Source organism: Morone saxatilis, unplaced genomic scaffold, assembly GCF_004916995.1.
Source record: "Morone saxatilis isolate NCDOM2014 unplaced genomic scaffold, NCSU_SB_2.0 Contig2, whole genome shotgun sequence".
In the NCBI taxonomy this organism is placed as follows: Eukaryota; Metazoa; Chordata; class Actinopteri; family Moronidae; genus Morone; species Morone saxatilis.
Window position 1 is genome coordinate 19,624,415 of NW_023339762.1, and position 16,572 is coordinate 19,640,986.

General features: G+C 39.2%; 1 protein-coding gene across 2 annotated transcripts in view; it reads right to left on the reverse strand.

Moving 5' to 3' along the window:
* rfx4 (regulatory factor X, 4) overlaps nt 1–16,474 on the reverse strand; it is a gene marked incomplete in the record, with an annotated part of 21,906 nt that extends 5,432 nt beyond the window's left edge. For both annotated transcript variants that reach the window (XM_035665168.1, XM_035665167.1), the window contains 13 exon segments: nt 2,289–2,406; nt 2,929–3,023; nt 3,362–3,506; nt 3,617–3,675; nt 3,767–3,867; nt 4,594–4,757; nt 4,878–4,955; nt 5,430–5,643; nt 6,022–6,083; nt 7,536–7,659; nt 10,392–10,452; nt 10,717–10,803; nt 13,138–16,474. In XM_035665168.1, the coding sequence (XP_035521061.1) occupies nt 2,289–2,406; nt 2,929–3,023; nt 3,362–3,506; nt 3,617–3,675; nt 3,767–3,867; nt 4,594–4,757; nt 4,878–4,955; nt 5,430–5,643; nt 6,022–6,083; nt 7,536–7,659; nt 10,392–10,452; nt 10,717–10,803; nt 13,138–13,180 (1,351 nt within the window).
* Between the last annotated feature and the right edge of the window lie 98 nt (nt 16,475–16,572).

The following is a 16,572-nucleotide window of genomic DNA, read 5'->3' on the forward strand; positions in this document are numbered from 1 at the left end:
TTTAAGTAAAATATTATTTTATTTAATTTTTAATTAATTTTTGAAAAAATACTGGACAAACAGGACATTTTATGGCAGGAATGTCATCTAATTATTGATTAATTAAGGGTGGATGTGTATTTTATGGCTATGGGTTGGTTATGGCAGTGCGGATAGCAGGCAAACACATAATCATCAACATGAGGGTGGATCAGGTGGAAGGACCCTGAGGAGCGACCGGCGCGCGAGACTTTAATAAGGGCGAAGACGAGTGTTATTTGTACGCAGGGTGGAGCCAGACTTTAAAACATTTGGGCTTGAGCTAGGGGGAGGGGCGGTCAGGGGCCGTGTCCCTGGAGATTCGCTTCCCATTTACAGTAGAGATATATGTTTTGTCAAGGCAGCTGACATTAATTGCTTGAGAATACTGTCTGTCATTCTGCAAAAACAGATATTCTTGCACAAAAGAAGAAATCCATCCATTCAGCCTTCATCCTATTCTGTATCTAATTGTTCTTCAACTGTCTTCAAGGATTTTCAACCCTGTAACCTAAAAAGAGGCAAAAATAGTCTGATGTTTTTATTTTGAAGTTACATGACATAGGTAGGGTAGGAATTTGTGAACAGCATTACTAATCTTGAAACCTATATATGCCCCCTTTCTGCTCCGCCTCCGTTCGTACCTTGGAGGTTATTAGGAGTTATTGTGTGTTAAAAAGTAATTAATGTAGTAACAGAGACTGAGTTGGCTGGAAAAAAGAGCCCCCAACAGGATATCCATGTTGTTGGATAGGACATAAATGATGATGACCATTAAGACCGAAGCATCCGAGTGACGACATCACATCCTGCAGACTGACAGGGGGGCTGCTGTTATTAAAAAGAAGCGAGTTTGATTTTTTTCCGTGTACCGAGGCAGTGCCAGAAATATGGCAGCAGACCCCCGAGGTCGCACGGAAGAAGAAGACCGTGGCATGTGAAGGAGTGTCACAATTGTGTCATTGTGCGGGTCGCTGCCGCCGTCGTGCGCATAATAAACACTATTCAAGGGAGCAGGGTGTAATACTGACCGGTCATAAAATGGAAAAGACAGGCAAACACATCGGGAGAGGGGAGGGGCGGCTTTTGTTAATTAGCTGTTTGTGCACAGAGACCTGCTTTATCAAACCACTGCAACCAGCTGTGTCTTTGATATTCACAGACAGACCCAAAGGACACAAGTAGAGGAAAGAGAAGCCATTTTCTTTTCTTTTCTTTTTTACAACTCTTCACTTATTGCAAACCTTGATTGTGCAAACAAGCTGTTAAAGCAGCCATTTTAGTTGTTTCTCCCCTTATTTTAGACTTGAGATTCATACAGTAGAGGAATGTACACCGACTTTGGCCATCAGTGGTGATGTATAAACTGTATATATGTATAATTATAAGACTTGTGAACTTGTCTGAACAGATCTTTTACTGGCACATTTTACATGGAAATCCCTGAATCAGAGATTATTTTTATGTATAACGAAGGATGATCTATAGGTGTTTAGAACAAATCTTAAGTACAAATTATTACAAATATTGCCTCATGATGCACTAAATCCTGCCTTAAGTGAAGCAGACCTTTGTGTGCACAGTTACATTCAGGTAGACTACCATCAGCTAAAGCTATAGACACTATATAAATAGGCAGGTTCAATGTTCTCCTTGAAGAAGAAGAACTTTCAATGTTTTATTGCTCGTCATATGGTGATTTAAGGGCAACACTTTATAGTAAAATGTCAATTTCTGATCGATGATTATAAAAAGTTGTTTTTAGGAAGGGAGCCTTTATTGTGGCAGATTATTTTATTTGTAGAACCTGCAACAGAAGAAAACGCTCTTTGTAAGAGCAATGTAAGAAGTTATGTTATTGTCTGACAAATATTTTAACACTGCAACTGTATTTTTGGAAGTCAGAGTTGGGGTGCTGAGAGAAAATCAGTCGATATAAAGTCTCATATTAAATGCTAAATGCATGACATTCACATTTCTTGCATTAATTTGAATGGTGAGAATAATTTATAGCCTATTTAATAGTTATTAACAACTATTTACACAAAAAAAACATTTTTGTGGATAAGAGGATGTTTCCTTTTATGAACAAATGTTTTTCATTATGCCAGATTTTAGGGGGTCCCCCTAAACGCCAATGCTTATTAGTCTGTGTGGTAGGGGGCTCGTGCATGACACAATAAACAAACTTTTCTGCACAGTCACGAAGCACCGTCAAATTATGCGTGTATTTCCTGTCTGTTGCATTAACTAATGATGACAAAGCTCACCAAAGCTGGGCGCGCTGTGGAGGGTCATATCCCGGATGACTCTGGTCCCAAAACACGACCACATCAGCAGGAACTGTTGGGCCACCTTCTTCAGGCACCCGGGCCTCTTCCCTGCCACCTAGAGAGAACATTTCCATGAGAAAAGAGGGGGAAGGGTTGGGATGCCGGGGTAGAATTAACCCCTTGGTCCACATTGGGGCTTAACCCTCAGGAACGAAAAACATGTCAACAAGTCAACTATTTAATTTGCCCCCAGGGACACGCCTTCCTATTGAACTATTGTCTGGGCAGTCCAAGACGTTGCCAGGGCAACCAAATTTTACAAGCCCATATCTGGCACATAATGGACGCAAATGGGAAGCTTGAAGACATCATTAACTGGGAGGATTGCAACGTAAGTGCCTCTGTGTAAGACAGACACAACAGGGACGAGTGGATTTCAGCCGCAGGTGTCTCTTTTAAAAAAATCTGACTTCTGCAGCACAAATACGTCAAACGTTTTAAACCACTTCTCTGCAACAGTGGTGGAAAATGTATAAACTTCATCAGTGCAACTTGAACAAGAGACAGATACTTTATGCACAAAATGCTGAGTCAGAACAGGCTTAAAGACCTGTTAAAAAAGTTTTTGCTGTCTGACCTTGACGACACAGCGGTCCACCATCGAGTCCAGCCACTCGATGTACGCCTCGATCGGAGACTGCTCCTCCAATAGACGGTCAAACTCCTGATACACTGTGACAGGAGGGAGAACGTCAGGTTACACAGTATTTTACATCACTTAAAAGCTAAAAAATCGGTGCGTCATCCTGTCAACTTCTACGTATCTGTGACCTCTGATCCGGCAAGGACGGAATCAGAGGAGTGGGGCTGGACTGAATTGGAGATGCTCCACAGGGCGTTTCAGAGGAGAGTGAACTTGTTTAACCTTTTGGTCTCCATCATTTATGCTTTGACTCTGCTGGTCGTGGGAATGACTGTCCCTTCTATGTGTTGTTTGTGTGGAAGTAGAGTGTAATTCTCTGTCTGGCAGCGTGCGTTCGAGTGGAATCAACGTAAATGCGTGGACTTACAGTGGATAATAAGCTGCCTGTGCTCCTCTTGTGAGTCCTCCATGGTGTAAAGTGTCTGCTTGGTGATGCTGTTCAAGTCCACATTCCTCCAGTCCTCCAACATTTGAAAGGTGATGTCGGCACTGTTTATCACAGTCCGTGATGCCTGGGGACAGATAAATCAACAATATTACTTACAAGCATACCCATATCCCTTATCAGCCGTGTTTGTTCATATGGATTTTATTAAAAAAACATTCAGAGCGTGACAGGCACCTGACATAGATGGTTTAAGGATGTTTGTCGCTTTAGAATCTGAGAAAATCTTCTGGACACTGGAAACGAAGAGGAGAAAACAATACGGCGTGTCATCATACAAACTTTGTGTGAAGATGTTAAACTGTTATGATGAGATTTTACACTTACGTTCAAATTTGATATTCCTCAGGTTTTCAGGAAGGTCATGAAGTGCTATTTTTAGCCACTCGTCGAGCTGTTTGGCAAATTTTCGAATAACCTGAGTCAAACTGTGCAGACGAGGGAAACAGAAAAACATTAAATACATCAACATACATCATAAATCATAATTTAATTAGAACAACAACTAACAATTATTTTGACTATGGTTATTATTCTCTCAGTCAATGTTTTTGTTAAAAATTGTTGCAAAAAAGATATTCAACTATCAACCTCAATCTGATGAGTAAGACTGAGACGTGAGAAGCTACAGAAAAAGCAAGTAAAAGGACCTTGAGCCTAAATGCTGTTTCCAACCATAAGCCTTCAAAGTACTTTATGGCTATAAGTTAAAAAGTGATAAATTAAATGATATTACGGTTGATGCAGCAGCTTTAATTCACACTCCAGGACGAGCGGGTACGCTGTTATCTGTATCTGTGCAACCAACTGAATTATCTGTGTTCATAGCCGCACTGGGAATGGGCGGGGCTTATACCGGAAGAGGGCTGGACTAACTGAAGTTGTTAATTTAACTCCTTGAAATTGATATGGTAGATCAGAAGTTGCTACATTATTGAAAAACTATTTATAGAATTGAGCATTAGAGCACTGTTTTTGATCACATTTTACTTATTTTATACTCTTACTCATCATCAAATCATCTGTACCAGACACTTAATAAAATTAAATGTTTGTTGTTAAAACATACCACCCAATCCAGTTTTAGTAACAGCAGGCAGAAAAATGGTACAAAATCACTTATTTTAGGAGCAAAGGTTACAACACATGCTCACCTATCAGGCAGTGCTTGCAGGACGGTGGGCATCAGCACCCCAGAGATGGCCTTGTAGAGGATGGAGTCACAAACACCAACTATGTTCACCACCGTGGTGGAGCCGAGGACAGGGAGCATGTGGGGCGGCATGCCCTGCCAGAAGTGCAGCAAGAAGCTTTGGACCTGAAAATACAGCACACACACACCGCAATATTCAGTATTACAGGAAATAAAAGTTCAATCAAACAGTTTTTTTTAGGCAGATTTGATGTGTAAAATGGTTTAAAACAGAATAAACCTTGCCTCATCAAAGTTGGCTCGAATAACAGTGTCCAGTATCCTCTGACAATGCGTTCTGTACATCATGATGAAGGTTGACACCTGTGAGTAACAACAGAATATTAATCTCATTGCATCACAAACTTAATAGCTTTTTTTCCCCTCTCTTTTGGGAAACTAAAAAAGTGGTACAAAAACAAGAAAATAAATCTTGCACAAAGCATGTGAATCAATAAATACATGTTACAGGTCTAGGCTGGAACAGAGTGATATAAACCGAGCTTTAGAGATCAGCAAAACACAAACCATTTAAAATCATGGCCCCTCTTTAAAAGCCGGACAGCTAGTGCCTGTCCTTTGTCCATTGCTAGATCTTATTATCTCCCCCAAAAGATTAAGAGTTAGTGAGGAGCCAGCATATAAATCCTCAAGGTCCTTCTCTAAATGCAAACCCAGTGAAGGTCCCGGGGCAGATAAAAGGCTGGAGCCAGAGGGGGCGCAGAGATGGTGAGATGGCAGGGAGAGGTGGGAGGAGGGGGAGAGCTGTAAGGATGGACTTTTAAAACTCCTGTTTACCCTCTCTTCTGGCAGGCTGGCAGGCAAATTTAGGTCTTTGACATTTGGAAACTCTGGCAGGAGCGTTCCCAGTTTGGAGCGCGGTGAATACGCCACTGTCTGCTTCGTAACCTCTTTCTTCCCCGTCTCGTTCACCCATGCCGCTCCCTTCTTGGAGTACATCACGTCATAATACTGAGAGGTCTCCTTCACCGCTATGCCGTAGTAGTGGTACCTGAACAAAACAGAGGGACATATTAGGATCATCATAGGTTAAAAAAAGGTGTGAAAGAAAAGTAATACATCATTTATTATACATTTGTTTAAGTAAGTTTGGTTCTTCAGATTACATGCTTCTCTGTGATTTTTTTAAATGTGCACGTAGTCTACAATTAGCTGATTTCTACTACTTTTTAAAATTAAAGAATCTCACAAATGCAGGAGTTATTTGAGTTAATGAGTAATTTTAACTTTTAATGTTGCTAACATGCTGTGCTTCACACTTTGTCTTGAATCTATGTCTTTTGTTTGGTTTTTTTTGGGGGGGCAGGGTTTGTGGATAAGTGTCTAATATGTAGGTAGTTTATGACATAATAAAACCAAACCAACTCACTTTGACTGCCCTCTTGTCCCCAGTCTTCTGGTAGTCAGCGCTGGAAACTGTTGCCTTATGATCTGTTCATTGGAAGAGAGAAAAAGTTGTCAGTGTGCTACAGAAAGAGAGAATTTTAACTTATATCCTTACAGCAAATTCCTCTCAGCCTTTCACAGGAGTTTGTAACAGTAAAAGGGGAAATAAACAGGAGGTGGAAGCAGGTGACACAAATAAGATCTTTATAGAATATCAACTTAGACTTTTTAATACACAACAAATACAGAATTACTTGTCAGAAATTACTGATCTACAGTATCTTCAGTTCTTTATGAGAAAGTGTTTAATTAGGTTTGTCAGGAGAACAACATGAAAGTCTCATAGCTGTGACCACGGGGAGGTCTGTGAGGAAAAAAAAAAGAAGCTTTGGGAGCCATCCATTTATGACATTCAGGGGTATTACTTTTTTTTTTTCCCTATATCAACAGTCTCCCCTCATCTATCCTCCCACCCATCTTCTCTCCTGCTCGCTCTCTTTCTCTTCTCCACTCCCTCCTTCTTCCTCTCTCTCTCTCTCCTCTCTTTTTTTTTTGTCCAAAAGAGATTGGCTCCTCGGTCCAGCTCCTGGTGCAGAAACTTTAGCAAACAGTGTAGCTCTCCATTGTGTGGGATGAAAAAAGAGGGCAAGCTGTGAAGTTTCTGTCAGGCCCCGCTTGATAAATGAGCAGACAGGGAGGCAGTCCGGGCCCTCTCTCGTTTTTTTGTCCTGAATCAATGAAGCCTTCCTAAAGGACACCCCACACTGCTCCAGCCACTGATCTAACATTCCGCAACATCTCACCCTTCCAAATTTCCTTTAATTACACATTAATCCAGGCCCCTTCTCTTTTTCAATATCTTCCGACAGGAGCTGCGGAGGGGCGGCGGGGAGGGTGGGGGTGGGGCGCGTCTTTGGTTGGTGGTGGTGGTGGGCTGGGTTGGGGGTTGGGGCCGGAGTCCAGAGTACAGGGGATTGCTGGGGGTAGGAAGGCTGAGGAACTTCTTGGGGTTGTGGGAACAGACGAAAGCACATCTCCTTTGGCTCTAGATTATGTGTTCAGTGAACGACCGCAGAGCTTTGCTTGCTTCACACTGAGCTGCAGTTGATATTACTTCAACAGCAGCCAGAGCTGCAGCACAAAAACCAACCCAGGCATGAAATGGTCAGACTTAATGCTTATGGCTGATTTAGTGCCAGAGATTATTGCTTTCATAGGGGTAACAACATCCGAATATTGTTCTTCTGTTGAGTCATTTTGTTTTGATTAAACTCACAGCGCACGTATAAATGTATATTAAAAACCCTAAAAAACTGAGAAATGCTCAACTGCAAATCATCTGCGTAGTAAATCAGACATTTTAAATAGAGATGCTGACGACAGATGACAGAATTAATGGATTTTGTGTGTTTTTATGACATTTAAAGATGATTTTCGGTTAAATTGGATGCGGGAGGTAATAAAGAGTTGCCAGACGGTTTAACCTTTGAATCTTACCTTTCCAAAGCTGGCTGCGTTCACAGGCTGTGTGTCATGCTTTTCACTGAAGTCTAGGTAATGCATGTAGAGGGCACTTCGGGGGATACACACACCTTCGGCTATCTCATAGTTCTCTTCTAGCCTGTCAAAAAAAATCAAATATTGAAGTTTGTGAATGAGATGAAATAAGAGAATCATCGTTTTTTTTTTGTATAAATGGGGGAAAATGTAGATTAATTTACAGTGTGAATGTTTAGGATGCCAGATTACATCCATGTCAGCATAAAGAATCAATGCAGTGAAATAATAAATGATAATATGGTGTTAAAGTTTAAATTATATTTACTTATGCAGGTACATTAATAACAATTATGGCAAATTTCTATAAACATAAAATGTAATAGTCACATGTAGCAAGCCCATGAAGTCAAAACAGAAAATAAATAACTGAATAAAAGCACAGTAATATAATTTTAACCAGCAACTTCATGCACCTTAAAGCAGCATCAAGTACGCTCACATCATGTCACATAAACAGTCACAGACATTTAACTCTACAGACAGAACCAATCAGCAACAGGATTTAAATGTTCAGCAACACACAGCAATCAGTAGATGTACTGCAGCACACAACTTTATCATATTTAGCATCAAGACAACTCAGATATCACTGATTGCAAAGACAGAAACACCTGCTCCTGGAGGAACATGTGTAATAGACCAAAGTCCAAAAGGTAATTTACTTGATGATAATAACAGGAGAAATAAAATGTATAAAAAGATTGTACTTCATGATAATTTTACAGTGATCATATGTGTTTTTGTTTCCAGTTCATACATATAAAGGTTCACGTTGGTTTTAGTGTTGTCTTATATGACAACCTGGTTAAAGTTCTGTTTTACTGATCTGGTGAATTATTTAAATCTCCATTAAGAAATAAAGTAGAAATTAACACTGAATAAAATTATTCCCTGTAATGTCGAAGAGTTGCTGGCACTTTCGAATCCCAATGAGAAGCAAAACACGACTCTAAAGCTTTTAGTAGTTATCAGTGAATTGGTTATCTCTTATGTGTCCTATAGGTCTCTCACTGTTATGCTTGGAAACGTCCCCTCCTCTCACGCTCTTCTCTTTTCTGGGGTCCCCCAGGAGTGTATTCTGGGTCCCCTTTTATTTACCCAATAAAGCCTGGTGCCATCAATATGTCCTGAAACTAAAAACTGGATGTCCAGAAATGTGATTTTTTGTGTAATTGTTTAAAATTATTTTATTGTGATTTGGATTTTATTTGCTTTTTGTTCTTTGTTTTGACTGTAAAACATTTTGAAACGTCTGTGCTGTGATGCTTTAAGGTTGTTTTGTAAGTATTTCTTCCCCCTAACGGTCCAACAAGTTAACTCACTCAATGCATCTTTAAAGCCTCTTTGCTTTCAATACATATTTGAATGTGGTATCACAGTATTCCCATACAAACTAGAAAAACAGACTTATATTTAATTACGTTTTCCTTGTACAAGTAACAATAAAAGGTCAAATAACTAAATAAGAGCGTACCCAAACCTAAGCCTTGAGGTACACCAGCATCAGTACCAGCAACCACAATGTTAAACAACACACTGAATCCTGCCACCACCTCATCATGCATCACAAGTTGCATTTTTATTTATACAACTCGTCTGTTAGCTTCTTCAGTTGTTAGATAAATTCAGCTGGCACCTACTGTTTCACTTATAATGTTGATGAAAAGTAAACGCCTCTTACATCGCACTTTTATTATTATGGAATATACAGAATATGGCTACTGTAAGAGCCTGGTGCTCTTCTTATATGAGCCCTGACCGTATTGTTTTATTAAACCTGTAATCTGTAATGTTCTGGTATAAATATTACGGTTGTAAACTTTAACTATAACATTCTGCTAAAATGGAGGTAAAATTTCTAGTATTTCACTATTATACCTGCACATACAATACTTATGCACAGTGAGGTGAGGCCAATTACAGCAGCATTTATGTCTATAATGCTTCTCTTTAAAATGGTACAACCCAACTCATGTTCCTCACTCAGGGTTCTAGCCCCCCCACAGTGCAGGTTGAATGTCTATAAATATTAATTTTAAGCCTATGTGCATTTTTGAATGCTGTTAAGTAAAGGCTGGTCACGTGGCTGTGCAACAGGCAGGCACATATAAACTAGAGGCAAGTGTGGGGTTTGCATTTTATACACGTAGAGGATGTGAAAGATTGAAGCTGCTCTTCTTTTTAAGTCTGTGTCTGCGTACAATGAGTGCAAAACAAATTTTCGCTTGAGGACAAATAAAACATAAAATGGCATTTGATCAGATTATCATGATCAGATGTTAAATTAAAACAACTTAAAAACAGATTTTTCTAAATTCTCCTTGTTGTTACTAAAAAAAAAAAACATTTCAAAGGCAGGAAGTCACTTACATCTGTGTTTATAGTTTACTATATATACATAATAAAGCCAGAACAGAACCCAGTGTGAAGAGAAACTGGTGTCATCTGTCTGTGTCATGTAAAACTATTCACATTTTTAATATCTAACGGGACTAGAAAATGAGGAGGGAAATCTTAGAGGCTTTACCACCAAGTTACCACTGCTATGTGCCACAGTTATGTGTGTATCACTCTAAACTTGGTCAAATAATTTTAGGCTTGATTTTTAGCATTAATGTTTCATGTTGGTGAGTGGAAGCTTTAATTTATTAAAAACCTATTTTGGGTTTCATAGTTTTTATATTAATTCTCAATATTTGCATTTGATTACTGCTGTTTGACACAAAAATTAGATTTTCTCTATTTTCTTTCACTTTTTTTTTCAAAAATACAAATTTATTTTTAATTACTTACCATTCCAGGGTAGCCGGTGTCGAATGTGGTTTAGAGGCTCTGTTGTTTTCTTTTTCTTCATCTGTAACATTCAACACATTGTGGATTTTTAGGATGAAATTAAGTTATTTTACGTAAAATGAGACAAATGTGGCACCAATGAGACTTCATATAACCCACACTAATGTGCAAAACACTGTATGTTATTTCCTCTGGTTGAATGATGTTTATAGCACTAAACACTAACTATAAGATGAATAAATAAAGTCCAGGAAACACACAACACAACAAGAGTTGACAGGATTCCTCAGTGAAGTCAGTAGTTAACAGTGTTTGTGCTGCTTACGCTCGTCGTTGGACATGTTCCCCAGAGACGTGTGACTGGAATATCGCTTGCTCTCACTCTCGTTGAGGCATCTTTCAATCCAGCTCTCTAAAAAAAGAAATGATTGAGCACAGATCACCTATTAGTACAGCTCAGAAAAACCTTTTTTTTATGTTGTTATTCAGACAGAAGGTAAAAAATTATGAATCATAAGAATAGGATTTTTAAAGATGTAACAGTGGGATTCTTTAATTGTCTTTAGCTAAAAGGTTTTGGTGTATTTTTTCTGTATTAATATTCATTCAAATTTAAATTGTCAATTTAAAAAACTTTCTGGGGTGAACTCATTTTGTCCTGCAGTTGAATAGAGCCAAAGCTGTATTTACATAAACAGTGCAAATCACTGCCTATACAGGACACTTTAAATGTCACTAATGTGACAGGGCGAGCTGACAACAATCGATTGTATGGGCAGCGGTGCAGCCATGGCTCTATTTGAGATGTTTTCACCAGGACGGCAGGAATCCAGCATTGTTCCCAGGAAACTACGAGCGTACACAGTTGCTTAAAAGAGCCTGTGCACATTACTGAAGCAGTCTGGTGGAATAGAGGCCATTGTCCTGTTTTAATTTCTACTTAGAAATAGCTCAACTGGTGTGCTTTCTGTGAGCGAGCAGCAGCAAAACACTAAAGCTTTCATGTAGAAACGGACTGATAAGTAGAGTGGAAATCCATTTTAAATTCTTTTTTTTTTTTCAGGAAAGTTATTCAGTATTTGATGAATATAATCAAGAAGGAGATTGTACATGAGTAATATTCTGGTTTATTTGAGTGCAAAGCTTTATTTTTCTATTAGAATAATAAGCTACAACTAACTGGATGCCCTAAAAAAAATATTAACTCTGAATAAAAACCATTATATGCAGCCTAAAACAGAAAAGCAATGTTTGTACTTGTATTTTAGTACACACAGCACTAAAGTAAAAAGTACTTAACCGGTTACTTCTGAGCTCTTCAACATTATATTTCTTAATTGTGTTTTTATCTTTTTTATTTCTGCATGTGAACTAACAATCACCATAGCAGCTGTTGCTAGGACAGACTGCTGGCAGGGTGACCTGTTGGTGCAGCCCATTTGGGGGGATTCAAAGGAGGTCACATATATTCAAAAGTTTTAGAAAGTTTACACTCGACGAGGAATCTACACCTCACTGTTTGGCACGTGCTGACAGTAAAAAGGTCGGACAGTAGTTTAGAGTCTCATCGTCGCTGCAAACACACAGACTCTGAGCTCAACTTTTTAAGAGAAATATATTCATAAGAAGTCTTTAAGGATCTACTACCAACACCTTTAAGATTACTCACTGATTAATAGCACTCTACATGGCGATTATATTTCCTGTTATACGATAAGAAATAAAAGAAAGCAACCTGTGCATTTGCATTTGAATAAAACACCATCAGTGTCACTGGCGGCTTTCTGACACGTCTCATCATTTACAGACAGTGTTGGCTTCTTTTCTACCTAAAAAAACAAAAAACAAACCTAACAAACCCTGGAAATGAAAAAGTGAATCCACTGAAGTGAAGCTAATTCTCCACAGTGGCTCAGACCTCAAGCTTCATTTGCCACAGGAACAGATAAGTTGGGGATCTAAATAATTGGATTAAATTTGATCAACAAGTGAAACGGATGTTCACTCATTTATTAACACATTCAGGACTAAACTACTCTACGCTGCACCGGCATTTTGGTTTAGTATAAACTATTTAAAAATCCTTTAAGCAAAGATTTACTTCCATTCATCACCTTTACTCATTTTAACATACTGAGCCGCTTCTCAACAGTTTAATAGTTTCTTTAAATCCGACTGGACATGAATCAACAATGTTTCTGAAAACAAATTTACTTTTACCAGATAAGATATACAAATATTTTACTGATAGATTCTCAGTAAAATGCAGTTTTCAAGTTGAATAAACGCCTTGGTTTTCTGATTTTGGACTAAAAAAACACCCAGGAAAACAAGGCAAAAAGAGGATAAGACTTTAAAGTGCACCGTGATGTGCACTTGCTGTTTTTATTTCTCCAATTGATCAATCTCCTATCAATACTGGAGATTTAAGGGCTATTTCCTTGCTTTCTGTGACTTTTCTTTAGTCCCTGCACAACTGTGTCTTATAACAGCACTTCTCAAAAAATGTGTGTGACTGGAAAACACAAATTCATGAATAACAAAATTTAAACAAGTCATTAAAAGTAAAAAAAAAAAAACAACAGCTGAGCATCCAGACCCTCGCGCTGAAGTACTGCAGTGAAAGTTTGAGACTTCCAGAAGAGCAGCAGCAGCAGCTCACACAATGTTTTTTTTCCCGAACAGAAGCTAGTTTTCTCGACGAAATCCACACACGGCAAAGCCATCACAGTTTAACAGGACTGACCTGTGGAATCCATATCAGGCTCCTCCAGCAGCCCGCAATGCATCCTCTTCCCATCAACGACACTGGCTCCTCCAAGAAAATGGTTTAGTGCACGTTTCCCCCTCCTCAGTGGCTCTCCCCTTGTCTCGCTCTCTGTTTCCGTGACCACTGCCCGTCACAGGAGATGTTGAGGATCTGAGGTTCGCCCAGAGAGGGGTGGTGTTGGCGGAGGAGAGGGGGGAGGTGGGAATAAGGGAGGAAAGGGGGGTAGAGACTCCAGAAATCCAGCGGGGGGAAAGCCAGACCCGTCAAAATGTTTGCTGATGTTTCATGGGAAAGGGGCTGATTTTATAGGAGCCCTGATGGGGACATGTCATTGATAGGCTTGGAAGGCTGATGAATGGCCCCAAGTCAGATGGGGATGTGGCAAGGCTCACTGGAAGTCTTTTGTGGGGCTGTTTTGAATAAGAAAAGCTCCCTCCCAACGAAAAAAAAAAAGAGGCTTAGATCTACGCAGTCCTAACACTGTGGCCTCCCCGTCTTCCATTATGGCATTTAATACGTTTTTATACACCCCAGAGCTCCATATAAACATACATCCCTACACAACCGCCGCTCCTGCTTTTCCTTCTGATTTTAACTCCCAATTTTCACATCCTGCAGACACTTGCTGCCACATTTGGTCAGTTTCTCACCTCATTCCACCATCAAACCATCTTTGTGCTAACTTTTTCTCAGAGTCGACAAACCACGTGCTCGGACGAACATAGGAACATGCTAAAAATGGCACCAGTGTGAATTTTCTGGTGGAGTTGTCACCCTCTTTTTCGCTCACTGTTTCGCTGTGGCAACCTTATTTTTGGTGTGCCTCTCAGAAGAGGGAACGGTCACAAAGGGGGGGAAGTAAAAGTGCAAAGCCCGAGGCTGGGAGGGCTCTGATGGAGTGCCTGAGAGCTGGAGAAGGGAAAGCTGTGATTAGAATATGAATGGAACCACAGGAGAGGGGGAGAGGAGAGGGGAAAGAAGAGGGGAGAGGAGAAAGGCGGATTATGGCTGAATTACTCACCACACCATGGATAGCAAAGGAGGACTTTCTCTACCAGCGCGCAGGCACCACTGCTGCTACTCACCGACACACACCGTGCAGCTACCTGAGAGCACGTGTGGGACTGGGTGGCAGCAACATTGCACGGACCTCTCTGTGCATAGCTGGTTATAACAGGTCCGTGCATCCATTCAGACTCATACAGGAAGAAAAAACGACTTGTTGGAATGAGTGACAGGTCAAAAGGGCTTCTAAAAAAGCAAAAAAAACAACCTGCATCATCATACCAGGAAATCATTTAGGCTCGTCTGCAAAGATTCTTCGAGCTTAAGAAGAAATTAAATAATAAATATACTATAACAACTCATTAATGACACAATAATCAAAGGCGTAAATGGTGGCTGTTACAAAGCCGTGACCTCAAAGGAGGATCTAATTAATTTCTGTCAATTAAGGAGAAGGTGGCGTCTGCATCTCCCTCAGTGGACGTCCTTTTTTTTTTTTTTCATCCTGTTATCTGCTTATTAGAGCCTCATAAAATAGGACAGGTGCAGCCACCAAAAGAGCCTCTTCCACCCTTCCTATTCTCACACACTCTGCCTGCACAAACGGATGTGTACTGCTTTTGTTCAGTGAAAAGGCCCCAATTGAGTTGTGTGTGTATGTGCGAGTAGGGGGTATGGTTACGCTACATACGACATGTTGGTGGTATTAAGGCTTCGGTTTAAAAGAGGAAACCATAAAGCAACTTTTTCTTCCTATTGACACGAATAGAGACGTATACGCGTCGTTGCTCAACATTGTCGTATTTAGCATCCAGCTGTCTGCTTATCACGTGGAATTTATATGAGAGTCGTCCTTCACTATCTGCTGAGAAACTTCAATTATCAACAGAAAAACAACCCAAACAAAACTCCTTTTGATGCTTTTAGCTCAGCCAGTTGGATCCTTATGGAGTTTAATAAGAGCTGGTTGATAATTCAGCTAATTTTCAACTCTGTTGACATTCTCAACGATTGTCAGGAGAATCATATCCTGATGATGTGACGTATAATCACTAGAAAGCTGCAGTGATTAGTTAATTAATCAATCAACAACAATTGTTTTAAGTAAAAGAAATCAAACTTCCTCTGGTTCTCAAATGTAAATATTTGTAGTTTTAATTTTCTTCTACGATTGTAAACAGAATATTTTCGGTTTCAGGACTGTTGGTCGTTTCAAATAAAACATTCGATGAAATGATCTTGGACTCTGAAACTGTGCCGGCCGAGTATTTTGTTTAACACGTGAAGATTTTGGGCTCATGTGATGCATTAAAGTGAGAAATATTCATTATTTTCTATTTGATAATGCATACATTTGTTCAGTTGAGACATAAATCAATAAAATAAATAAAGGAAATACACTTATTTTCTATTATTAAAATACTGTGATAGAGATTTCAGACATATCACCCAACTGTAGTCTGATATTTCCCTTCTGCTAAATGCAGATGATTTCCCCCTACAGGCTGACTGTAACAATGAGTTCTTCTTCTCTTTGTGATCTCCCACAGAGGTGAATCCAGATTCTTCAGAACCAGTAAACATATCAGGAAATTTGCAAGTGCTTATTCATTGTTTTTAGCTTTTTAAATACTCTGTGAGGTCAATTTATATTTAATTTCTTGAGAAAATAAATTAAAATTTGTATTATAACTGTTGTTGGGATGTTGATGCACTGATCTCATGTATTATAATAGGCCAAATAGTTTTAATGTGAGGAGCTGTCAGATTCAGATTATTATTATGTGCATGTTTGATTGTCAAAGCTTAGGTTTTGGAGATTTTATTAGCACATTAACACACCATAAGTAACCCTATAGACCAGGGGTGCCCAATTGTTTTCCCTTGGAGGGCCAAAACTGAAACTTAATGATGGGTCACGGGTCAAAAGCAAACACCTGTTGTGCTGTTGTAAAATCCCAAGTTCCCTTAATTCACTCTGCCAATCAACTATGCTCGGATTATGTAAAATATACTACATATTTAAAGAGTATTTTTTTTACCTCGTGATAATTGAAATGGCAATTTTATATTATATTATACCCAATAGTAATGTCTTTTTTTCAAGGTTTTCTTTTTGGGAATTTTGAGACATCGGTGGCTGAACTAAATAAACTACTGGAGTGGATTACCTAAACTCAAGAATGTTTTTGCTTTAAATACAAGGAATAAAGCTCATGATTTGTAGCATTAAAACATGCAAAAGCAATGATTTTCTTTTTTAAGACACAAAAGAAAAGGGGTGCACACTGTTCATGGACTGCAGCAGTTTGTTCCTCGTGTTATTATTCATGTAAATGTTGTGTTGTTTGGATAGGAGAGCATCGTCATAAAGTACCTAATTTACTATTTGTAATTAAGTTAGAA